The following is a 27,770-nucleotide window of genomic DNA, read 5'->3' on the forward strand; positions in this document are numbered from 1 at the left end:
TTCTCACATTGGTATATAGTCTTCATGGACCGTATTTCATAAAACAGAACAGAACCCCGAGGGAGGAATTCAGTTGTTATTGGGCATCCGTTGTTCCCATCTAAAGAGACTGGATCTATTCAATTGCCTATGCCGCTGGGAGTGAGTGTAGTGGGTGCCCATTACCTTCTGCCGATTTCTGCTCGCAGCCTCCTGAGGCACAAACAGAAATCCGACAAAATGAGGGCTTTTGTGCGCTTTAACTGAATCACGTCCAGCTAATGGGTGCCTTAACATTCTCTTTAGATAGGATTAGCGGCTAATCCCCTGCATTTTGGGCGTGACACCCGCAGTAGTGATGGGCGCCTGCGGCACTCGCGACTGTGGGCACACACAATTGAATAGCTCTCGTCACTTAAGGCGGGAGTTGTGGCCGCTATAATACAATTGAATTCCCCCACAACAAGTCAAGATTATTTACTGCCGTTCTGTCATTAGGCCTGTTCAACAATAATATGAAGAAGTTAAAACTCTAGGTTGAGTGTTGGCTCAGTGCGGATGGGTGTCCTTGTAGGGTAGGCACCAGTAAAATACTCTTACAGCCCGGCCTAGCTCAGTTATGTGTTTTTATGGGGATACAGTCAAGATACTGGGGGGCGCTATCCTGCCCGACGATATCCCAACACTGACATCCTGACATGGGACTAAAGACAGGCGTTGGGATTTCGGCACCTATCATTGGCCCCATTACAAAATCCTGGCATACCGAACAAAGGTAAGACTGGTGTTCTAGCGTTTAGCCGTGGGGGGGGGGGGTAGGTTTAGGGGACCCCGGAGGGACTTGGGGTTAGGCACCCCCCCCTGGGAGTGTTAGGATTAGGCACTCCCACTGGAAGGGTTGGGTTTAAGGTGCATGGAGGGGGCGTTAGGTTTAGATACTAACGGGGGGAGGTTAGGGTTAGGCACTAGGGCGGGAGGTTGGGGTTAGGGTAGGGAGAGGAGAGGGTTAGGGTCGGGATCTATCCATCGGGCTGCCACTGTCGCCGGCTTTACATACAGATTCCTATGTACTTAAGAATGGTCATTTGGTTTAATACGAGGCGCTGGTGTTATTGTACGCGGCTGCAGTTTTAGTGTTCATTCTAGCACCCTGCACCTGTCACAACCTGTGCAGTTCCTCTTTCCTGCCTGGGGTGTCGTTTTCTGCCCTCAGCTGATGAAACAAACGTCTTCTATACCGACCAGTGCGTGCTAGAAGCACCAGAGATGAGATCGACACCCCAGACAGGAAAGAGGAACTGCAGGGTTGTGGCAGGTGAAGGGTGCTAGAATGAACACTACAGTTTACTTTGTGGTTGAGAAACTCTCCGCAGATGCTACACTTTTGGCTTGTTATTTTTTTAAAAAATATACCACACACACTATATATATATATATATATATATATATATATATATATATATATATATATATTGTGCTTAATGATTACAGCACTGGAAAACAATGACACCGTACAGTATTTTTTGTTTGCTGTTTTTTTTTTTACCTGTTGTCACCTCCTCATATCACTACACAATATCTGGTCACCGTTATTCGCTACATTGTAGAATAGAGCCCACGGGTCTGAGGTGTATTAAATAATAGATGCAATTCTATTTTCACACTGCAATTCGTGTTCATGAGAGAGGCTCCAGTTGTAAAATCACAGTACTCAGTACAGTATGATTTTTTTTTTTCTTTCTTTCCCTCCTTACTCAGATAAACAGGTTGTAAATGGGTGTACATAGTAACAATTGTGCTTTGTTTTGGAGCATTAGCTAATAGGTAATCTTTTTATGCCTCTTGATTTTTCATGAAAGACAGAGCTGATAGTGTTATCACAGTTGTCATAAGAAAGTTGACTTACAACCCAGAGATGATGGCCATTTAGTAGAAGCACTGGGGAACATGTTGTAATTTCCTTTTATACAGGTGTGTGTAAAAACCAATGTCCGCTAGAATTTCCACTGCATCTCCCTGTGAGTAACCAACTGACCGGTGTGCAGTCAGGAAGCCTTACGGTCGAAATGCCGACCGCCGGCTTCCCGACTGTGTAATCCCGACAGAGGACTAATGATAGTTGTCGAAATCCCGACGTCTATCATTATCCCTACGCACTAGTCGAACATGCCTCGAGCCGGCCCTGCCTTTATGGTGGCACTAGGCTGAAACAGCCATCACCACAGTTTCCTGCCGGGGGTGGGGGGGATGTAGGGAGCGGGGTGTGAAGTTCCCGTGAAATGTGCATGGCATCTGTTCACACTGCAGGAAAGCGGGCAGCCCAGTATCTCCGTGAGTGCTGGGCACGCCCAGTACAGTGATGAAAAGGGTGGTATCTCTTAATGACATGCCCCTTTTCTAGCAGCCATGCCCCTTTTTCAGGCACACAGATGAGAGTACCCTTCTGTGATAGCCGCCCTAGAGTGAACAATATAAAAGATATGACTGATTAGCTTACTTGCATACATTGTATTTACTTTTACATGTGTGCATAGATGCTCTGTATGGTGTCCTTTATGGGGCCTTGTTGTGGAAAAATTGAAATAATTATTTTCTATCGAACATCAGCAGCGGGATCTCTACGACGCTTTTCATCACCTCCCTAATCCATGGGGGTTGCCATCTGAGTAAAGCAGTGTTGGTAGAATAAAAAAAGCAAGAGGCATAAAAATGTGCAACGCTTTATCAATTGCAATTCTTTTTCTGAATGAGACAACTCCCAACCGTTGTGGTATCTGCATTTTACAAGTTGGGGGGCGGGGGGGGAGTTATAAAAATTTCCGGCTTTTTTTTTTTTTCTACATTTTCATTTCCTTTCCAGTTTGGCATAGGGAACCATTAGTAAATAGGAACACTTATGAGCTGCAAGGCAAGACATGACCTTCCTCTGCATTATCTCACTCCTCTTATAATGGAAGGATAATATACTTCACAGGCACCGCTCAATTCATTTTGCCTTCAAAACATGCCCTGGGAAGAACTTTTCTTTTTTTTTTTCTTTTTATTACAACTGGAACAAAAGAAATAGTTTTATAACCCTGCTACGTGCAGCTGCTGGCAGGAGTGATAAAAGGTAGCGTGTAGGTAGGGGGGGGGGGGAGCGAGGGAGCCTTCAGATAATTCCTTCATAGCAGAGACCTGCAGAGCTTTGTTCATTGAACTGTATTCCAAGGTGAAGAAATGCTGAGGAGTCGTATTATAGGAACTAGCTCCATGCAGACATGTGGGAAGGCATGTCGGGATATGCAACCACAATGGAATTTTGAGTGTATTTATGTTACACACTCAGAAACACACATATATGTACATAGAGCAAAACATTTTTATCTGATTTCTCCATGTTTTAAAAGGTTAAAAAGAAAATAGTGTCATAGGTATCTTGATAAATATCAGTCATTTGAATAATCTAGACGTTTGTGGTTATTTTACAAAGATTTTCAAGATTATTTTACTTTAATAGGATTGCGAGGGGTTTTAAAGCAGCAATACCATTTTCTTTCTTTAAATAACCAATGAGGTTAATTTTAAAGCATGCTTAGCTTAGCTGTCGTCCTACATATAAATTATCTCCTTTTCAAAATGTATCTGGAGGGCAGACAAGTAAGGCTCCAATTAGTGCTGGTGCTATCCTTGGAAGCACCCTAGACTGCTTCCAGCCTTCTCATCAGAAGTGGTGCACCCTCTGTAGCCTTGCACTCCCAAACCCGCTGTACCCTTTCCTTTTGGAACAGGGAGTGAGGTTATCGGCTGTGACGACATAGCTAAGAGCTGCACCTTCAGAGTAATGCTAACCTGGAACAGTAGCTGTTTCTCCTTGTCAGTGACTGGCTGGCGCTCCATGTATGGGCCCTGCGGCAGCATAAAGTCTCTGTATAAGTGCCATTGTGGACGGGATGTATCAAGCATCGTAGTTTGGATGTGATACATCCTGCCACTTATTGGGTGCATAGCAGCATTAATAACCCCAGTATGCACTTGGATTTGCGATTTAAATTGCAAAGAACAGCTCTTTCGAGAAGACCTGTCCTTTGAGATGATAGGATTTCTGGGTTTAGGACCCGGGAGTCTTGTGCATGGGCCGTGTGGGACACTGGGAGGGATCCGATTGGATCCCTCTTGGGGAACATTGTGAAGAGACGCCCATAGGCTTCTATTTTGCAACGCCATAGCCTAGCTGGTCCAAGCTCCGGAAAGTGTTGCATTCCCGAGCTTGGTACATATGGGGAATGTAGCTAACACAACGAAAACTGCAGTTTTTCAGAGCTTTGGCCGCATTTTTCTTTTAGTACATTTCGTCCTGTGACTCATTCAGTGTTTTTGGCACCCCTTATCCATGGTGCCTTAGGTTCACTTAGTTTTAGCACCTGCTCTACTGCTGCAGTCACACAATAAAGACCCTCAGCATGTCATGTGATGGCAGAGAGGGGTAGTCGTAGAATGATTTTACAGTTCACAAAGCAGATTGAGCTAAGAGTGGCATTCCAAAGCCTCTCTGCTCCCTACATCATATGACTGCCACATGATGCTGTGGAAACTTTGCAGTATTATAAATCCTAATGAACAGTCTGAAAAAACAAACCAAGTAAAACTATTTTTTTTTTTTTTAAACAACATAAAACACTTTTTCATATGCTGGCAGTTAAAGGAGTGTGCATAGCATAGTTCCCAAAATGTGCAGTTTTGTGGAATCCTATGAATAAATGTTAATAACAAGTGACCGATTCTAAGTGATTGGGTTGGCCCAAAAAGGTCTCTTTAATCAAAATGTTATATGGCCTGATTCAGAATTGTATGCTATTGCACAGCCACTGTGACTTTGTACACAATGGCTGTACAATAATGTCAATGCCTCTTGTGTAAGTAGATGCCTCCTGCCAGCTTATGTGATCTGCTGCTGCATCAGTAGAGCAGCATCGGATCACTCTACATGAACATCCATCATCTTAGTAACCTTCGGGTTATCAGGATGGCCGGTGTCTTCACGCAGTTGAAGCCAGTGATGCTGCGTACAAGGACGCAGCCACTGACTTCAGCACGCCCAGAAAACAGGCCAACATGTACCCGTTTTCTGGGATGCTAACTGATGCCGTCCCTGCTCTGTCCAACAAGGTTGCGACGTCCAGGCACAGCGAGTGATCTCGCATAAGGATGTCTGCATGTGTGCAGTACAGAGCCTGCACATTTCCAAACATCAGCCCCTTAGTGAAAATACAGTCTACCAACGGCTACATGGGTCTGTGCTGTCATCCACCGACCGCAATGCATGGTGACTGATGGACAGATCTGTACATTTTGGCAGTGGTGTAACTAGGGTATTTGGAGCCCAGGGCAAATTTGAAAAAGGAGCGCCCCCCCCCCCACACACACACACACACACACACACACACACTGTGCGCGCGGTGCAGGCACATGCGGTGAAAAATGGGCGTGGTAACAAGGGGCGTAGCCACTGAAAAATGGGGCGTGTCAACATGACACACCCCTTTCTTGTAATTGGGAACATTTCTTTCCATTTACATCTTTAATGCAGTGCCCCTTATACGGTCCCCCCTATGCAGTGTCCCTAGTAGTGGTCCCCCTTATGGAGGCCCCAGTAGTACCCCTTATATAGTACCCCCAGCATACAATGCTCCCAGTAGTGGTCCCTCTTATGCAGGCCCCAGTAGTACCTCTTATACAGTACCCCCAGTAGTGGTCCCCCTTATGCAGCCCCCGATTAGTTCCCCTTATACAGGCCCCCAGTAGTGATCCCCCATATGCAGTGCCCCTTACACAGTTCCCCCTGTAGTAGTACCCCTTATGCAGCCCGCCATTAGTTCCCCTTATACAGTGCCCCCAGTAGTGATCCCCCTATTGCAGGGAATCGGTATGAAATATGCAGTCGGCTTCCCGACTGTCATATCCTGGCGAGGGTGAAATGCCGGGCGTCTAGATGTAGATGCCTGACATTTCCCCGATGCCGGGAGACTGGCACCCGACATCCCGAATGAAGGGATGCCGGGCGTCGCGAGCGGACAGCCGCGGGTGGGGGAGGGTTAGGTTTAGGGCACCCGGAAGGGACTTAGTGTTAGGCACCCCCTCCTGGGAGGGTTAGGATTAGGCTAGGGGGAGAGAGGGTTAGGCACCACTGGGGGGGACTTAGGGTTAGGCACCCTCCTGGGGGACTTAGGTTTAGGCAGCGGGGAAGGGGGGGTTAGTGTTAGGCACTTGGGGGGGAGGTTAGTGTTAGGCACCCCTAAGGAGGGTTAGGTGGTTAGGTTAGTATATACTTACCTTAGCGACGATCGGGATTTCCAGCGCTGTTGGGCTTCCGCTGCCGGCCTCTGTTCATCTGTCGGCCAGGCGCTGCCGGGAATCAAAACGTCGGCCATGTGGCCGGCGGTATTTCATACCGATTTCCTTTTCAGTGCCCCCTGTAGTGGTCCCCCCTGTGCAGTAGTTCCGCCCCCCCTCCCGATAAATACGCACAGAAATTAAACAATAAATAAAAGAAGAAAGAAAAATTCTTACCTGAAACCACGCCGCCGCCGCCGCCATCCACACGCCAGTCCTCTCGGGCTGGCGCGCTCTGCACTATGGGAGAGACGTCATGACTTCTCTCCCATTACCCACTGCAGGAGCCGGCTGCTGCTGTTTAACATGCACATCGCCGCCAGCGCTGGCGGTGATGTGTGTGCAGCAGCAGCAGCCAATGAGAGTCTGTCTGTCTGACTCTCATTGGCTGCTGATTCACACACACATCGCTGCCGCTCAGCGGTGATGTGTATGCAGTAGCAGCAGCAGCCAATGAGAGTCGTCTGACAGCATGAGCTAACACACACATCGCCGCCAGCGCTGGCAGCGATATGTGTGTTAGCACAGCATGAGCTCGCCTGCCACCCTCCTTCTGGTGCTATTGGGCAAGCGCTCAGGGGGAGGGAAGGGGCTCGGCTGTGCAGCACAGGACCGGCACTGGAAGCCCAGCGCCGGTCCTGTGTAAATGTGTAGCGCTGACCGCACTCACTGCGGTTGGCGCTACACTGGCTAACTAGGGCGGGGCAGTACCTTGGCCGCCCCCCCCCCCCCACACACGCTCACCGCCGGTCCCACGGCACCCAGGACACGTGCCCCGCTTGCCCTGCCCTAGTTACGCCACTGGTGCATGGCCAAATTGGTCACTAATTGGAATTAAGTATTGTATATTGTGTCTCACTGTGGGCGTATGTACTAAGAAATGCGATTAAAATCACAAAGGACAGCGCTCCTGATAAGAGCTGTCCTTTGCGATACGACTGGATGGAGGGACTTTGGGGCTTTAACACCCGGAAGTCCTTCTGCACATGTCCATTTAGTCTCTTACACTGGAGCTTCAAGCCATGTGAATGAGCCCTATAAGTGCATATTTGTCACCTCAAAGATTCATAGGTTAAAAAAGGTAGGGCGCACATTCTTCGTGTCCTGAAGATGCAGTCTTGCAGACGAGGCTTATAATATACACTACATGGACCAGTGCATCAAATTGTAGGATTTGGGATGCATACAAGTATGAAATAAGGTTGTATGTTTGTACAAAAATAATGTCAAAAATTGTTTTCCTCTGTCCTTGTTTTATGGTGTTGAGGTATAATTGATGGGGTTAGAAATTAACCGATAACTTGGCCTTATTAATGTCGCTAGTATGCAGTTTTCTATCATTAAGCCTTGGCAAGTATAGCTAGGAAAAATTCAAAAAGTTATTTTCTGGTTGTTACATTGAAATGTTAAAAAGGAGACTGATCTATCAAGTTCATCCTTCCATAAATTCTACTTGAGGTATTCCACTTAGGGACGCCAATCCTGGGATCGGCGGGATCCTGGGATTTTGGCCTAAAAATGGCTGGGATTGAATCCTGGGATCGGAAGCTTCCAATCTCAATCCCGTGATTGGACATAAATGATTCTTTTTTTTTTTTTTTAAGATGCCGGGCAGCGCTGAGCACATCACATGCTGCCCGGCTCCTGTGTGCACTGCGCAGTGTGACGTGAGGACAGAGGTCACGCTGCGCAGCCCGACTCCAGCTGGACCGGCCACCCACCTCTACCAAACATCGACACTGCCGGCGAAAGCCATGCCGCCCGCAAGTCACTGTGGGGACTAGGCGGGGGGGACATTTTTTTTATTTTTTATTTATTTTTTTTAAACCAACCCAATCCTGGGTATCCCGAGATTTAGTTTTTTCAATCCCGAATCCCGGGATTGAAAAAAAAGCCCCGGGATTGGCCTCCCTAGTTCAACTCCTAGTGACAAAACCTTTGGTGACATTTTTTTTTACCTCAGAGGAGAGGGTTGGGGAGCTTTTCTGACCCCAAAATGCAACTCATAAATTTCCTGGATCGTCCACTTCATTAATGCCCTTTTACTAGTTCTAGAGTAGAGATCTTTTTTTTTTATGTTTTGTGTGTTTGTTTTTTAGCATCTAAACCTATATTTTCATTTTCTTTAATGTGGTAATTATTTCCACAGCCTAACCACACTTACAGTAACATGCTGATGGTCTACTATTTGCAACGAAAGATCCCTTTTATGAACAAAAAGACCATTAGAGAAATCTTTGTACAGATCTTTGTTTGTTTATTTAGGGCATTTTTTAAAGCCTCTTTTTTTTTTTTCTGATGTAAATAAACCTAGCAATTTCTAACATTTCCTGATGGTGAAACCCATTAATTCCATATGCTATTGGGGTGCCCATGTTTAAACCTTGTTTCTTGAATTCAGAATGTGGTCTAATTTAAGTTACTTATACAATGAATCTCGGGGGGGGGGGTTCCGTCCTTGCAGCCTCTGCCTGACACTGTACTGCTTACTCTACCTAACCATTGAAGTCTAGATAAGTCTTTGTATTCTTTCTCCCAACCAGTTCTCTGCCCACACACATACTTTCACCCTGGACCTAGTACTCTAATGTTATGCACATATAAGACTATTATGTGAAAACGTATCTAACGTTTCTGAAAATCAAAATATTACATTAGGTGGGCTACTAAAATCCAATTTGCAACTGTTTACATTCAAGAGTCTTTTTTGCACAGCGATGCGAATAGGATGCACAAGCAGCTTCTGTTGATTAAAATGATATGCAGCATGCCTATATTCTATGTGCAACTGCGGGTGTATCTGCATGCAAAGCGCTACGTCGCAGTGTCAGTGTTACTGAAAGTAAATGTTGAACAGTAGTCCACCAGTGATAGTTACTCAATGTGTAAATGATCCATTAATTGAACTTCTAATGCAAGACAACTTTCCTAGGGCGCAGCACAGACTATGTAATGGTTAGCATTACTGCCTCGCAGCACCGAGGTCGTGGGTTCAATTCCCACTTTGGCCCCCAACTGTGTGGAGTTTGTATATTCTCCCAGTGCTTGCGTGGGTTTCCTCCGGGTGCTCCGGTTTCCTCCCACACTCCAAAAAAATAATAAAAAAAAAAATATATATATATATATATATATATATATATATATACTGGTAGGTTAATTGGCTCCCAACAAATATTAACCCTATGTGTGTCTGTGTGTGAGCATGTGATAGGGAATAGATTGTAAGCTCCACTGGGGCAGGGACTGATGTGAATGGCCAGATTCTCTGTAAAGTGCTGCGGAATATGTGTGCGCTATATAAATAACTGGTAATAATATAATAATAGTATGGGGCAATTATATCATCTAGTTTCCTGATTAATAAGTACCTATTCCTCCTCGCATTCTTTCGAAATGGAAAACTTTGGACAGTTTTGGAATCCTATCCCTTATTAGCTTAGATCATGCCCGATCCAGCCAGCTTATCCTCTTTAAATCAGTCCATGCAAACAGATGTAGCCCTAGTCCGCACACTGTCGGACCTTGCCCCTTTTCATTGCCAAAATCTGTTACTCTCTTCTATAGGAAAGGACAGCGGCTATGGGTATGGTGTGTGGTACACCAGCTTGTAGAGAATATCGGGCATGATTTTAGGGGTTTTGTACAGGATGTCAGTGGTCAGAATCCCAACATAGGCATCCAAACAGGGTTAACTCTACCCCTACCCCCCCGAAAGCATAAACCTAACCCTCCACTCAACCCCAATACTTACTGACTGGTGTCGGGATTCTGTCGCTGGCATCCAGCCCGCCGGGATTTGAACTGCATCCCGATTTATAGCATATGCTCAGATTGCAAACTCACATATATGTATGATTATAGACCCAGGCATATAATACCTTACAATCAGGGAGGTGAAAGGAGTGGTCTCAAGTAGGAAAATTTCTGTAAGGGCGTGTTCATGCAGACCAGCAGTTATTTGCATGTACGCCATACTTGCCAGCTTTCTCGGCAGGGGTCTCCGGGAGGATCCAGCGGAGAGGGCAGCTATAATCTCGTCACAATGGACCCACCCCCCGCATACAAAGCTGCGATCCACGGCCTGGTAAAGTAGGGTGCAGAGCCACAATGATGTAATTCAGTGCAAATTACGTCATCAAGCCGCCCGGACCGCCCACTTCACTTGCAGTGAATGGTCAGCGATACACAGCAGCGGATTCCGGGAGTTTTGCTTGCTTCTCCTGTAGTCTGGGGTTAGCATCTAAGATTCAGGCATCTCCCAGTCGTGTCAGGAGAATAGACAAGTATGGGGTTAAGGTGCATTCACTGTCCAACTAGTTGATTGGTTGGAATGAAAATCTGGTAAGGTATGAAAGCAAATGACAATCAGCAATTTGCTCCCAAATGCTGGAAAATGGACAAGAACTGTTGTTTGAACAAATTGTTTAGATCAAAAATTTTACAAAGTTGTCTGACGACCATTTTCATCTATTTTCTGGCATTTAGGAGCAAATTGCTGATCATTTACTCATATTCCTTACCAGATTTTCATTCCAACCAATCAACTGGTTGGTTGGACAGAAAATCTTTACGTGTGTACCCAGCCTCGGCTCCATATCTTCTGCACTTGCTACAGGACACACTGATGATGACTTGTTGTAAACATAATAAAAAAAAAAAAGTATGCCCACATTGCTACTAATGCTGCATCAGCCCCATTGTGTTCATATTTATTTTGTGACTTCTTTTCAGTCTATAAAATGTGGCAGGCAAAATAGGGTCAGCTGTTAAACCGGTGTAAAATTGGTACCATCTTTCCATGCTCGGTCTGAGGTGTATAAGATTTAACTTTTTTATTTATTTTACTGTTCTTTAAATACTTTTTTGTGTTTGTTAATCATGTTGTTTATTTAGACTTTTTATACTGAAATTGTCAGCTAATATAATAAAAATATATATGTTTTAAAAGTTCCTATTTAGGCCAAAAAGTTATGTCCATTACATTTTATGATTTATTTTCTAAATCTACTTGTCCTTTTTTCACCGGGTAGGGTGGGGGGAGTGTTTTGGTTTATTTTTGAATCTGCTATTCTGGAATTTTATAGTTGAAAACAAGGAAAATGACTGAAGTGTGAACATGCCGGAGATTTAATTTGTGCTTGGTTGGTTGGACCGTTTATTTTTCAAAGGGGTAAACTAAGCCCGGCGTCCGGGGCTAATGTAGCCATAGACAACAGAGGACACATTTTTAAAGTAAGTACAATAAAATAGTAGAGAGCATAATGTAAACTTTATATAATGTGTTCTTTGACGCATACTGGCTCATGGTACCAGTATAATTGATGTATGGAAGATAAAAATCTCTCACAGGACTGTACCCAAATGCACTGCAGCTTCATTATTGAAGCCGCAGTAATTCCCTAGACTTACCGGTTAATGAGGCATTCACATTCCCTATATCCAGAGGAACAGGATGTAGTTAATAGACCGGCGGGCGCAATGCCGCCGGTCTAATCCAGTCACTACTTGCCTGACACAGGATTTAAGATAGGCGTCGAAATACCGACGCCTAACTTAATCCCGATGCTGGAAGACCGACCCCTGCCATACCATTGTTGTGTGCGGGGTAAGTATAACAGTTTGCCCAGGATGGGGGGGTTAGGCTTAGGGATCCCCGGGGGGGATAGGGGTTTAGGGTTAGGCGCCACTAGGGGGAGGTTAGGGTAAGGCACCCCCCTGGGAGGGTTAGGTTTAGGCTGCGGGAAGGGGGGGTTAGGTTTAGGCACCCCTGGGAGGAGGTTAGGCACTAGGGGGGACATTAGGGTTAGTCACCCCCTAAGGGAGGGTTAGGTTACTCACCACCGGTTGTCGGGATCTTCTACTGTTGGCCTTCCACTGCCTAGAGTTGAACTGGCGGCTGTTGAGCAGTGGATAGTTCAATCCTATTCCCAGAGGAACAACTACTAGTGACTGCAGTGATCTCTATATGCCGGCTAATGTGACGAGATTACTGATGAGAGCGCAAAATAAAAGGGTTCAGTATATGTTGTGATGAATTATGTCCACATGCAGAATGTCAACTGCCGGTGACTTCCAACTGTTCCTGCGGTGGTTCCGGCAAAACCCTTATCTCCCCATAGTGCCCAACCCTAACCTCGCCACCCACAGTCTAACCATAACCCTCCCCAAAGTGCCTAACCCTCCGTTGCCGCAGTCTAACCCAAAACCTGTGCTTCATGAAGATGTCAACATGTTCCATGTCATTGTGGTGTCGACATTTATAATGACTGCACCCCCAAAATAAAAGTATATAAAGCACAAATTGACTTACAAGGGCACAGTGTGGTTGGCACTGGGAATAATAATAATCATGAGGATAATATTGCTACCATGCTTTGGCTTTGGTCACTTTCTCCATTAAGCTGCAATAACATAGGTTATAGCTTATAGTGCATAGAAAACACTGAGAAAAAAATGCAGAGCAAGAAATGGTGCATCTCCATTTGCTGTTTATTACGCCAAGCATGCATTGCCTACTTACCCGCTGTAAGGAGGTGGTGTGATGAATTAATGAGAATTCAGCCTATCACGTCACTGGAACTAACAATATCACATGGGCATATAGTATCGCTCTCTGCACAGGTTCTTATTGGTACATTTATATGGGCCTTTTGCCGCCTTTAGCATGATACTCTAGCTTGCTATAAGGTGTGCCACAGCCTGATGTCAGATGGGTGCTTTATAGCGCCTGGTAGTTTTCCAGCTAGAAGAGGGTTAGTGTTCATAGTGGCTGTGCTGACACTTTGATGTAGATGGAGGAATGTTACATGCAGTTGTTTTATTGTTCCCGTGAACCAGAGGAGAGAACGAATGTACCCCATTAATGTTAATGTATTAGTAGGTGAGCGGTGGTGTTCTGTAAATGCTATTGTATTTGGGTACCGCCCAAAGACTGGCTTGAAAGCCATTGAACACTTGTTTAAATTCAGGGGTCTATCTTTGTAGACCATCACTATCTAAGTAACTATTGTATCACAGCCATGCAGATTTTAGTAGCGCTGCAGTACATTGATCTGTGGCTCCTTTTGGAGCTCTGGCGAAAATCCTATGAGGGTTTTCTATACTTTATGCGCATGCATGGCCAGCACAGTAGTTTGAACCGGGTTGGGTACGGGATCCCAACAGTCAGAATCCCGATGCCTGCAGGCAAGTACCTTAACCCACCTTTCCCAAAGCCTAAACCTCCCCCCACAACACCTGCAGCCTAACCCTCCCCCCGCAGCCTAACCCCAAGCCTAATACTTGCCGTCAGAATGTCAGGATTCTGACCTCTGTATTCTGACTGCCAGAATGCCAACTACATCCCTTTGATGGGTTGGGTACCACCAGGGATCAAGCAAAGCCTTTTCAGCTCTCCTATTGCCTGATATAGGTAACTCCATCTGATGATGGGGTCACCAAGCAGTAAAAAGCGATGCAAACACAGCAGTAACCAAAACAGGCGCCATGCTGCGGAAATACAGGGGCCGCAAATGAAACCGGTGAATTGTCCGTGGTATCCCTGTTGCTAAATAAGTGGTAGTGGTGATAACCCATTCCTCCAACGTTTTGCTGAATAAATGGGTTATCACTACTCCATAAATAAGACCCCTCAGTGACCTGATTTAGTTTATCGCTTGCCTTAGTTGGGCAAAACACAGAAATTTTATATTTTTGTTTCTTTTTTACCTACTGCCATCGCCTTTATTTATATATCTGTTTATTATTTATCAGGAATAATCAGCCAGTTTTAGCTCTCCCATTGCCCGCTTGTAAAATAATAGATTTTTTTCATGTAATCCATTGTGTGGTCCCCCTACACCTTACAAATGCAGTACGTATGCTGCCATCACGGTGTCCTTAATGCCTCGTCTAGAAGTCCAATCTGAAAATTCAACTTTAGTCCAAAGCTCAGACGAGGAATCCTCCCCCTGTTTCTTCTCAGCGGCTGCCCCTGCTCGTTCCTTTTATCAGCATGTTGGCTTCTGTGAGAATGTGCCACGGGTGTGTAAGAATTTGGGCTTACAGCCAAGACATACACTGCCTGCAATCGTTAACTACGCTCTGCAAAGAGTTCAAACAGCACTAAAGGGGCCGACAGTTAATACAAAATGGAAAGAGAGAGAGAGAGGCAGGTCACGGAGGAGAGAGCTAAAAATCTCAGCCCCCTGCTTCTCTTACATGTCATACATATCAATCTCCCCTCTGTCTCTCACTGACTTTTTCTTTCTATCTAACTCCATGGGGCCTGTGTATTAATAATCACGGCGCTGTATATATTTATTGTAACTGATAATTTTACTGTGAATGGTGAATGTTAATATCCCCGCTATGTACTAATTGTATCTCGCAAGCAAATGTGCCGGTACACCACTGTCCCTGCGAGTTACATCCCCGGTACTCTGGTGGAGTCTCTCACATCTGTATCTGTGCACAATAGCTTTTGATGGTAAAAGCACAATACATAAAAAAAACACACATAATGTGTTTATTTGCATTAATTTGTTATATTTTATCCATTTTTCCTGCATGTACAGTATGTATGACCTAGCCGTGCTTTGCAAACTTTCTTGAATAACGAAACACTAAAGTAGCAGCATTTTTTTCACGGAACTCCTAGACCAAATATTTCTAGCGTTCTAGGCTGTTTTAGTGGGGCGCGGTGACCTGCCCTCCTTCTGGAGGACAAAAAGCGCCCTGCCCTCACAGCCTGCAGGTGCCGTCTTCACCCGCACGTCGCAGTGTCCCATGGGTGGGGAAATGTGCGGTGACCCGGTCACCGCCGGTGAATAGCGCCCGGCATCTATTCTGCCTATCAGCGCTTGGGGGCTGCCCGGCGTTGTCCGTAAGTGTCGGGCACACCCCCAAGGGTGATGAAAAGGTGACGTGTCTTATAGATACGCCCCCTTTTCAATGGCCATGCCCGCTTTCCAGGTGCGCACGGAAGTGCCTTCTCTAGCTCCGGCGCCCTGCCTGCCGCCGGAGCTAGAGTCAACACTATATTTCTTATTGAGAAATGTATCAAAAATGATTACATTGAGTAATTTTGCTTGCCTGTCCTACTTAGGGTCAGTTATGTGATGGTGGGCAGGGATGTGCTGCTGTTTGTCCGCATATTTTATGATCAGCTAAAAGTTAGTGGCTGCCAATCACATGGATCATAAATAATTTGATTTGGTTCTGGATCCACCAACCCAAAGTGCTGTTTTAAGTAACTTTGGGGAGATTTTAATTGTTTTTGCCGCCCTTAAGTAATGAGACTGGCAATATTCCGTTGTTTTGTTGATGGGTGCGAGTGCTGCCGGTGCACATTACTTATCGCGCATGTTGTGCCAAAACCGGAATTAGCCACATAAAGTGACTAAGCTCGTGCAAACTATGCATCGCAATTTCAGCTTGCCACCTTGGGAAGGTGCAAGCAGAAATAATGGGCGGCCCCTCGGCTCTCGTGCCTTATGGGACAAACAATTAAATAGCTCCCGTCACTTTTCGATGGGAGCTGCATCCTCGATAAAACAATGTAATTCCTCCCTAAGAGTTGTGCATTATGCACCTTTGTTCCTTAATTTTCATGCTTTTACAGTGACATTTGAAAAGACAGCTACGTTCGAAAACTGTAGAGCATGGCTTTCACAAATAAGTTTGCCAGTCCTGCAGCACACTGTAATACTGAAGTTCCCACAGGGACAGGGCCGACAACAGAAATCTTGTGGCCCGGGTCATGTTTTTGGGGCCCCCTTTTCCCTTACCAGTAGTAAGATGCAGGCTGCCCATTGGCTCATCCCCTGTGTCTCTCCAGTCTCATCCCCTGTGTCTCTCCAGTCTCATCCCCAACTGTGTCTTTCAGTCTTATCCTCACTTGTGTTGCACCAGCCTCAACTCTCATCTCTCCAGCCTCATCATCGCTGTCCCCCCAGCACCATCCCAGTCTCCAGCCACATCCCCCTGTCCCTCCATCTCCTGCCATGCACTCATCTCCCGAGTGTCTCCACATCATATCCCCCCCACAGGTCTCTCAGCTTCATCATCGCCCCTGTGTCTTTCAGCATCATTCCCCAGCCCCTGTGTCTTCAGCTTCATCCCCCCCCCACTCCATCTGCAGCCCCATTATCTGACCCGTGTCTCTCTAGCCTAGCCCAGCCAACACTTGCCTGCTGTTTCTCTTCCCTGATGGCTCGGGCCCAGCTCCTCTCTGATCCAGCAGCGCAAAGTCATGATGTCACGCGCACTGCGACGGGCTGCCGTGACCTAAAGACTTGCAAGAGGATGAATCACTGAGCTGACATCTTACATTCCAAATTTAATTGAAGCTCCAGTGGCACATAACCTATCCAAGGAGCTCATTTGGGCAGCTACTTGAGAATTTTTTAGTCCCTCTGTATACACCTGAAGTGCTGCAGCTTGAATACAAAAGTGGATTTTTAACTGTAAACCCGCTTATCCATCTTCATATATGCCAGTTGGCCATTATCAGTAGAGCATTGAGTCTCAAGATTTGAGTGTGCAAGATAAATTTGTACTGTACGTAGTTTGCATGTTTAAATACATGTCAAATGCTTATTGCATTTAACTAAAAATCAATATACACTTTTGGAGGCCTTTTTTTAAATCTGATTTCCAAGAAGGGTTTCTTTGCTTATTGAGGACTGAATTTGTGAGCAGTGTGCCATGATGAAGATTGTAAGCTTGTGAGCAGGGCCCTCTTACCCCTATGTATATCTGTTATTACCCAGTCTTGTTCTATTAATGTTTGTTCCCAATTGTAAAGAGCAACAGAAGATGCTGCACTATATAACTGTTAATAATAATAATTAAGCCTATTGCATTAAATCAAGCAAGAGCCTAGATATCACAGTTTAAATGGAGGATTGATGGATCAGTGAGTCTCCGCTGACAACTGGAAGAAGACTGCACACAGGGTTGGTTTTGGTAGGTTGGATTACGTGTGTGCACACAAAATGGTGTGTGCGCAGGTGCTCCAACCTATACAACGTCTCTACGCGGAATTGCCATTTTCATGTCTGTGATTCCTTGGACACTATTCTGTTGTGGGATCCTTCACCTGAATAAGCTTGCTTAATTAGTGAGGATAATGTTCATGTGCCCAGGTCCTAACGATAAATAAAACTGATGGACCCAATTTGCTGTTTGCCTCTCAGGGACAAAATAACAATTCCATAGGCGGTGAAGATTTAAAAGTGCAGAATGGCTTAAAACTTCTCAGCCACAGCTGTAATCTCTTTCAGAGATTGGCAAACTGTAGCTCCTCACCTGTTGCTGAACTAAAATCCCAAGTTCTCTTTATCTCTTTAAATGTGTTTGTTTGTACAGTGTAATGGTCGGTGGCGTCTTGGAAATGCCCAGACGTGCATCAGTTGTAATCTGACATCTCGGGGTATGATAGTGGGTAGGCATTACCACCCACCTTGGACAGCGCAGTGGCCAGCCATGGGGGCTTAATGATCGTGACCAGTGACGTCTGGCCAGAATTGTCCGTGGTAACAGACAAGCGAGACTGGCTCTAATCAAAAGCACATTTAATGCAGGAGGTACCAGACACATATCCAGCAGGTCAGTTCTTTAGCTTCCTTGGGATATGGGAGCAGAAGACCCATCAGAGTGCACCTGTTAACACTTGGACACCGGACACAGCGCCTCACCTGGGCTTGTGACATTGCTAATTGGACCTTTAAGTACTGGCAACGTGGCGTGGCCCAATAAGTCAGGGTTCCAGTTGTTTCGGGCTGATGGTAAGGTTTGGGTGTGGTGCAAACTCTGAGGCTATGGACCCCAGTTGTCAACAAGGCACCGCTTAGGTTGGTGGTGGTTCCATAATGGTGTGGGGTGCGTTCACGTGGCATGGGTTGGCTCCGCTGGTCCACCTGAACACGTCATTGACCGGTAACTGCTACGTTGCATTGCTTGATTACAGTTTGTAGCCCTATAAAGTCGTCACATACCCTCACAACAATGGAATATGCCAGCAGGATAATTCACCGTGTCATCGGTCCCAAGTTGTCCAGAAACGGTTCGAGGAGCCCAGTGGCACAAACAATTGAATAGCCCCCGATCACTTTTGACGGGAGCTGCGGCCGCTCGAAACAATTACCCTCCCCAAACACTGTAGTATTACTCACATAGCAATATGTAAAAAGCTATGGGAAAAGTTCCAAGTGATGCACCTTTTGCTTTTTGCCCTGCAAGAACTCCAACTGAGTGTGCATGTTCCAAGTGGGAGCTACATTAGTTCTGAGCATTTACATAAGCATGGTATTCTGGTTAGTAATAGATCTCTTCTGTCAGACAGGAAGTGTGCAGCCCAGTCTTGTTGTAGACTTGTACCTTTTTGCCATCTAGTGTTGGAATATGCTCTAGGGGGTTATTTCAGATACGTCCAACAGATATGTCACTGATTTCATTTTTTAATTTTAAATAATTGCTTCCTGTATTTGCTGACATGAAACAAAAAAAAAATGTAGAAAGTTCAGCGACTCTGTTTTTCTGTTCATATAATACAATAATACAAGCTCTTAGGAGCTGAGTAGGAGAGATCAGAGGGCTCCGGCTTGTGGTCTAATTCCTCTCTACTGTCATACTGATAACTTGTGTGAGACGAGCATCTGACAATCATCCCACACACCGTCACAATCATCTGTCTTCATATCTGCACCCAATTGGAACTCACGCTACACAATGCAAATAAGGACTGAATAAAGGTTACACTTGGGAAATGGTTGAGAAAGTGCTCACACGGGTGGTCATGGCGAACGTCTGTCAGAAAAACATATATTTAATCATCATCTGTTTCAATCAGATCAGAATAGATCGGAAGGATAATCCAGTTGGCTGATTAGCTATATTGACAGAAACGGCTAAGATACAGATGTTTCATGAGGCCATATTAGAGTCTCTTTATATGGCATACCTGCTGGTTTGGTGATCTGAACTTGAATGGACACTTTTTTTTTTTTTTTTATTGAAGCATCACATGTATATAAATAAGAAGCAAAATATTGATACATGGCAATAAATCAACATAATAAACAGAAACATCCGTCAAGTAGTCAACAAATAGAGCACACAATGTCAGCATAAATGCAGTATTGACTGCATGGTAAAACAGAGTACAGAAAAAAAATGGACATGTTAAAGGATTGTGGAAAAACATACAATGCAAACTCTCATCTCTCGTCCTAACTCCCCCCGCCACCCCAGGAAGGCCTCTCCATTAGGGGCGAGGTAAAGGGGTTTGGCGCCCAGGACAAGGGAATAAACTGCACCCCCCCTATCGGTGCCACAGGCCTAATTACCCCAGGGGCCTAGTGCCCGACAACCTGGTGGTCTAGGGAGGTATTAATGGTAGCCTAGCTGCTCCTCAGCCGCATTCTTCTGCTGCTGACCCGTCATGGCCAGTTATACCACCTCCAGAGCTCTTTTCTCTTGAGCCGGGCGACTTCTGGCTTCTTCCACAGCGGCTGTAGCTCTTCCTCTGCCCGCCGCCGCTGAACTGACTTTATTGGCCAGTGGCATCTGACATCAGACACCGCGGGCAGAGCCAGCCATGACACGGCGAGCCATGATTGGCTCGTTCTAGCCGCTTTCTATTGGCTGCCTGTCCGCAAGCCGTAATTGGCTCGTGGCCAGCACCAAATTGAAATGTCCGCCAGCTCACAGCTGCGCCAAATATCACCCGCTGCTGGGAACAGTCCGGTGAGATGTGTCCTGCCTGCAGGACTTCCAGTTCTGGGATCAACACTTGATCCCAGGGCTGGACATTACCCAGGCCGGCGGCACCCCCCTCTGCCAGGATGACTCCCATGGCAAGGTGCCCCACACGCACCCCCTTGGTACACCACTGCTCTCCATACATCTCCATGGACAGCCTATCATGGTACGATAGGAGTATCACTAGCTATCACTAGTGACAGATACCAGGAGGTATGTTGTAGACACTTCTGAATCTGGTGCTTCATCTCTGTGGATTAAGTGTTTATATAACTTCCCAGATTGTGAAAACTTGTGCCATCTTAGATTCTTTATTTGAGGTCACCTCTACCTAGTTCATGCAAAAAATATGAAAATGTTTTGCTTTAAACAATGCCAATAAGGGGGCATTGGGGCAGTTTCAGGTCTGAAGAATGGCCTTCCGAGCCGCTGCACCAACAGCCAAAGCAATCATCTGCCACCAACCAATACTGGGATGACTGAGGACAATACCAAACATGGGCCAAATCGGGTGCGAAAGGCAGAAAATTGACCAGACAAGACTCCACATAATTTCTGACCTGTAATCAAAAGCTCCTAACCAGGGGTCCTTGATCAAAGCTCACAAAAAGGAATCACTGTTGTATTATTATTTGTGCCCCCCCCCTTATACAGTATTGCAATGCATATCAGCACCCCATAATTAGCACCTGGGTTTATAGCATTGCTTGCACTTTTATACAGCGGCCCTGCTCACAGTGAGCATTTGCACTGCAGGGCTCAGGATAAAAGGGTTAAAGCATAAACTTGTACAACTTTCCTAAGAGGCAGTCATTTGGAACTATGGACCTGATTCAGACCCGCTCGCTAGGATGCGTTCGCACGTAGCCTGCTGATGTTCACAATTTGCGGATGCGTATAAGACGCAGTGCGTGCACGCGAACCAGTCACTGCGATCGCAAACCAATCGTCCCTTGCACACAGACGCACCGAAAGGATGAGTGACAGGTCGTGCCATTTGTGGGTGGTGACGGGGTGGTCGATGGTAACGGGGTTGTGGTGGTGCGAACGCAGGTGTGAGTGTCTGAACGCCGTTCAAGGGCGTGCATAATTAAGACACATTGTCAGCATACATGTTACATGGCTGAAATACACACATCAGCACTCGCAGTGCTTGCGGGATGGTATGGTCAGCCACAAGTGCCGCATATGGGTCCGATATTGCCAGTTGTTGAATACACTTCCTGGAGATGACGTGTTACTAAGGGAAAATGGGCGTCTAAATACATACCGCGATCGCACGGCAAGACATAGTGGGCGTGCTAATATATTGCTAGTGATCGCGGAATTTGCATACTTTGGCAGCTGATGGCTGCGTGCGAACGCATCCTAGCAAGCGGGTCTGAATCAGGTCCTATGATCCATATCTCATAATTTAGGCCATATACATTAATGACAGTGATCACCCCATAAGCATCCTCCTCCATCTGAATGTACCCTATGATCCATTTGAATGAGGAATATGGCTGGTCTGTCTGTGTACATAGCATGTTTACTGCAGCCGTTTGAGAGCTACCTGGTTTTAATGAGCCATTGACTGTTTAAGTCTATTGGCCTTGTACATAAGCATCTGTGGCTTCATCTTTGAGACACAACTAGGCTACTGGCAGAATCAACCAGGTAGTTCTGTCTGTGCATCTGTGATCTTCCTTCTATACACTTTATTGCAAACCTGAGTGCACAGACAGTGCTTGTGGCTGGATTGGAGCGTGCACTGGAGCCTTTAGTGTAATTAAAATATTCCCGAAGCAGATTTGTGATGCTTTCAGTGTCTGGGGACATTCCTGACTAATTATATTTTCTTCTTTTGTTCATGTAGCACCACAGCCTAGTTACCCAATACTGTCCATTCTACTAGTAAACATTTAAGGTGCCTATCCACTAGACGATTAAAATGAGTGATTGAACGATACCGGTATCGTTATCGTTCGATAATCGTTTGCAGATAGTTTAAAAAATGTCTAAAATGACCAGTGATGCGCGCCCCACTGGTCGTTTAGACATCTATCATCGTGCAAACATGTTGGTCAACCTGACTATAACGTTCAGCGTGTTTGCAGATGATTATTTGTGCTCGCTCAGTGTAGGCACATCACGGATTGACAAATGACTGCACGATTACAATGTCGTAATCGTGCAGTCTTTTGCCTGTCTTCTAGTGAGTAAGCACCTTTACATTGCACTTCTCCCTGCTTGCCCACTTATCTCAGTTTCACGATCTCACTTGTATGTCCTCTTTTTTTTTTTTTTTTGTCTATAATGTTCAGGCTGTTGCTATAATCAGCTCCTGAAAAGTTCACAATTTTCCTAAAAGTGCATCCTTCACCTGCACACAGCGTGGTCTGATGAATCGGTATGCAGCATAATAATAAAGCCTATCAATTCACTTTTGAACTAGTGCCATAACTGAGGCCTTCTGTTCCTCTGCATTAAGGTTAGCTCCTGCTGTACTGATGCTGACTGGGAGATTATAAGTTGCATTCTTTTTAACATGAGCCAGTTTAGCCCACTAAATGGCTGCCTTCACTGTGTGCAAGTTAATAAAATCCAAATACTGTACAAACTTCTAACACTCATTCCTTACTAAAGGCCTGATTCTGAGTGGCACGTAATGCAAATGGAATACTAATCTGACTTTGCGCCCGTATTCTGAGGTTATGCGACCCACCACCCCATCCGCCAGCCGTGAGAGCATCCTGTGCTAGGTGCAGGAGAAGGGACAGAATGTGGCATGCACGGTGCATATGTATGACTGAGAATAGGTAGTAATTCTGGCTACATGCCCATGACACACCCACGGAACTTTTCTCTTGTGTGCGATTGCCCTGCTGCCGACATTTTGCCACCCAGTACCACAGGAAGAAATTTCGGCAACGGAAGGAAACGCGCTACAGCTTTGAAATGTGTAGCTTCCACGTTTAGGCAGGGTACACATTAGGCGATCCATAGCGCGCAATATCGTTCCGATGCAGATCGCATAGCGTGTACGCCCGATCGTGCCACACTATCTATGCCACATCTTGGCCGCTTAGCCAGGCCGGCAATTTGTAAGACAGATGGATGTGGCTGCACTGATTAACAAGCACACTGCATCCGCATCTTCCAGGTCCCAGCTGGCAGCACTCCAGGTGCACTGGTAGACGGGTTGCACACCACTATTTGGCAGCGCTTCACAATACCAACCTCTCCACAAGAATATCCCGGTGAACGTTACACCCGAGGTCCCATGTTTACGGAGGAGAATTACCTTTCTGGGTCAGAACACTCCAATTTGCCTGCTATACTATGGCGTTTCAATTCGGTTCCGGACTATAGATAGACACCAGATGTTAGACAGTCAGTAGCTAGATGGGACAAAAGTCAGACACACTAAAGTTAGACATGTAAAAAGATCAACAGGGGTCAAAAGGTCGACATGAAAATGATCAACATTTATTACTTTTTTTTTTGTTAGGGTAAGGCACCAAGGGGAGGGTTTAGGTTAGGGTCAAGATTAGGGCTAAAAAAACACAAACAAATTTTCTACCATTTTCATGTCGAACTTTTGACCCTGTGGGACCTTTTGTACCTGTCGCCAATTTTACATCTCACTTTAGTGTATCTGACTTTTGTCCCTGTCGACCTTTTGTCCCTGTCTAATGGTGGGTACACACTGGCCGATATATTGGCCAATTAATTGATCAGCCAATATATCTGCTTCCCGTCGGCCAGTGTGTACAGGCGATTGTGTACAGGCAATTGATCTGCAGATATATCCCAAGGTATGTACCCACCTTAACTATTGACTGTCTAACATCTTTAGTCTATCTAGACATTGTCTATCTAATTACTATCTATCTCTTATATCACACCCGTTTCAATTGAACAAATGCATTTTGTATACATGCACAAACAGTATGTGCTATTTCTGGATATTAAGTATCATTTTGGCTTCTAAATGACTATTTAAATATCAGGCTTCTTTTACTTCAAATATCTACACAGTTTGGTACAAAACAGGTTTAAAGGAAATTATATTTTATCAATTTTAACTGTGGACACCTCAGACCATTTGCACAGGTCTCCCAAATGGATTTAGGGTTTTTATATTATTATTTTATAATCCTTGCTATTTTCTATTACATTTATCATTCATTATTGTTCTACATTTATGCTTTTATATGAATTAAAATTGTTTATATTTTAAGCATGTTTACAGCATGATTTTTGTAATCTTTTAATGGGATAGAATGAAGGCAGCGCTGTCTTTCATATATTTACCACCCGCTATCGTCCATTCAGCGGCTGCAGTGATGAGTATGAATTTCTCTTAAGTTCTTAAGGATGTGTATACAGCTCCGCAACTTATGCACCGTGTCCTAATAATCGCCAGGTGCTGTCACATTTGAACTTGCATGCGTGCCATTCCGAATCGCAGCCTAAATGTCTACATGCATTTCCCTGAATGGATGAGTTTTAAGATTCCTTCCAATTATTTTTACTAGTACATAACAAAAGTATGTTTTTCTGTGCTATTGTCTGGGAGTCTCTGCACTTTGTACAAGCTCTGACTTTCTTATTACCCTAATCCTGCAAAATAACCATCACTTCAGAATTGTATTGTATTATTTAATGATGGGATTCATTAATCTTGTAAGGAAGATACCTGAGTTGATTCCTAATGTATGTATCTCTCTCTCTGTATAGTTTCACCCGCTGTCTCTTTGCAATGCCAGTGACGACGATGTGCCGAAACTTGAATTCATCTCCATCGTTAAACTGGAGAGTCCGGAACGCTCCCCCCAACCATGCCTGTCCCTGGCAAGCAAGGTAAATCCGTGGAGCCCGAGGCTTGTGTACTCTTTAGGTGACCTCCCTGTAATTCTATCATGATGCACTGTTTTCCCTGCATAGAGGTAATTGGATATGCATGTTCCAATGACAGACTTGACAATGGCATTACGCAGCTTATATTTAATATGGGAAGTATAAACAGCAAGATCATAAACACTTAGCGCATAAGTGAAACAGCAGAGTGTTACCAGATCGCAGTTCATAGCACGTAGTTACATCACCATAAACTATTGTCCGTTCTGCATCCTACAGTCTCTATGGTGGTGTGTCTGTGTCAGACTGTAGGTCCTCCCTGGGTAATTTACCATCTTTTGTTTGATCAAACAGCTGGCTGGTGACCTCCGACCCTGCACCTGAAACATTGGAATGCAATAGGGGGGAAGGCCGTAAATGCCATCTGTTCTCCCTCCCGTCGTCTGTGTATATATTATATACTATATATTTGCACATTGTACACAAAGTTTGAGTTAGTCAATTTTATTATATTATTTATTGGCTACTGTTTTATTTGTAAATGTTGCTGGTCTTGCTTTGGCGATAGAAATAAGTAAGCTGAGAAAACGCTTGTAGCCAGAGGGGAATCCTTGACCTTGCAGATTAAAGGCCGTCAAACTACACACGGCAGACTGTCATTTTGTAGCTGAACCAATACTTGACCTTATAAAATATCTGGGACATAGTGACAAGCTGAGGCACGAGGCACTGGTTTCTGGTATAAGATGATAGACTACATGGTCATCTATTTTGGCCCAGCTCACAAAATGTCTGCCTGCTTTGTGAGTAGGATACGACAAGTGAACTTTAAAAGAAACTCTGAAACATGGGGAGTAGAGACTAGTGACATGTAATACAGCAATACATGATGCAGATTTAGGGGGGGAGGGGGTGGGGATTACCAAACCTTCTAATGAGGACAAGTGGAGGCTACTAGCTAACATTAATCTAATACATTCTATATAAATAAAATCTGATTGGTTTTTAGGGCCACACCCCCACTTGTCCTTTTTAGCAGGTTTGATAAATCTTCCCCATAGTTTTTCAGCAAGTTTGCCTTCTTGAAAGTGATAGATAAAAGTGTGCCGAGCTGCTCTTTGTCCTGTCACCCTCCTCTCTCCCCAGTGCTTTGTGTCTCTTTGTACTTCTGGTATCTGCCCTGCAGTAATCTCATGGCTCTTGTTTCAGGTTCAGCTTGCAGAGAATAGGGGATCTCGCGCTATACTCTTTGATATTAGTGATGATGAAGGAGCTGTGGACCAGGTATTGATAGCGCATTCTGCTACTTATACCACTTGTTGTTTTCTGTGTGCGTTAATAAAAAGTCATTTCTATTACATATACTCTTACACCAAGGGTGATAGGAGATGCGCTGAAACTTCTAAATCGAAAAAGTTTAAAAAACTTTTATGGTGTTTCAATAACTTTATGGTTTTCTAAACCGGAAATGTATAGGTTTAAGGAATGCGACTGGAATCGGATGGATGGTAGATTTAAGAATAAGGGGTCTATTTACTAAGCTGTGTTAGAAGATAAAGTAAACGGTGATAAGGTACCAGCCAATCAGCTCCTAACTGCCAAGTCACAGGCTGTGTTTGAAAAATGACAGTTAGGAGCTGATTGACTGGTACCTTATCACCGTTCACTTTATCTCCTAACACAGCTTAGTAAATAGACCCCAAAGTCTTGGATAGATTCAAACCTCTAATTTAGTTCTGTGCATCACTCTTCTCCAGTGTTTTTTTTGTTTTTCATATTGTCCCACTTTTAAGAGCATTTTAAAAGAGCGTTTCTCAGTTCTTACCACATATACAGATGTGTCCTTACCTATCTTTGCTGCAGTCTCGCTAATAAGCTCCTCTCAGCGTGCCAGGTCCTGTGAGACTCTGCTAGCGCTGGCTCTTTTTTTTGATCTTTTTTATTTTTTCTCCCAAAAATGCGTCTTAAGTCGCAATGTGACTGACACACCAGCAGACTGATTAATTTGATATGCGACACTTGTATATCTGTGTGAAACGGTGTCTCTGAATCTGTATGCGAAGTGCTACGATGTAGCGGGCGCGGCTTTTTTCAATCTAAGTTCCGTTGTGCTTCATATATAGGGCAGGATGTACTAAGCTCAAAAATGCTGTAAAACCCCGAAAATGCGGTTTTCCTGGTTTTAACTGTATTTCTCATATGTACTAAGCACTGGAATGCGATACATTCCGGATGCTTCGACCCAGTGGGTAAAGCCACCTTAAGGTGGCATTACCCAATAGAAGCCTATGGGCTTATTTTCAGGACGCCCCCTGAGAAGTATCCAATAGGATCCCTCCCAGCTCCCCCGCGACGCCTGCGCCAGAGGGACTTCTGGGTCATAAACCCGGAAGTCGCTCTATTGCAAAGGACCGCTCTTACCAGGAGAGCTGTCCTCTGCGATTTCCTAGGTACATACCGGCAATCGTGTTCTCTTTAAGGCACACCAAAGAGAGCTTCATTCACCCTACAGAACAAATCATGGACGTGTTTTGTTTTTCTAATGAGTCTGTTAATGGATGAAGTGATGTTCCGAAGTATTTATTCGATCAATATATTTGTTTATGGTGCTTCAATAAATGGTCGGAAACAAAAAAAAAACCCCAAACTGCATTTTGTTACAGGTAGAAGTTTTCAACCGCGAGTACCATTAAGGCAGATTTACTAAAGTTTCTAAAACAGACACGTGGTGGTGTTGCCCATAGCAACACCACACCACCACTTGTTTATTATCGAAGCTTTGCTGTATCTACCCCTTAGAAATTTCTACAAAGAGAATGCTGACTTTGGAA

The 27,770-nt window shown here is 44.9% G+C and overlaps 1 protein-coding gene across 1 annotated transcript in view; it reads left to right on the top strand.

Annotated features, from left to right (window-relative positions):
• The window catches only part of RNF43 (ring finger protein 43), a 65,271-nt gene that overhangs the window by 22,010 nt on the left and 15,491 nt on the right, over positions 1-27,770 (top strand). The window contains exons 2-3 of the mRNA XM_088454259.1: positions 24,820-24,942; positions 26,149-26,223. Coding sequence (XP_088310385.1) covers positions 24,820-24,942; positions 26,149-26,223 — 198 coding nt within the window. The remainder of the gene's footprint in view (positions 1-24,819; positions 24,943-26,148; positions 26,224-27,770) is intronic.

Source organism: Taudactylus pleione, unplaced genomic scaffold, assembly GCF_031769625.1.
Source record: "Taudactylus pleione unplaced genomic scaffold, aTauple2 ptg000040l, whole genome shotgun sequence".
NCBI lineage: Eukaryota > Metazoa > Chordata > Amphibia > Anura > Myobatrachidae > Taudactylus > Taudactylus pleione.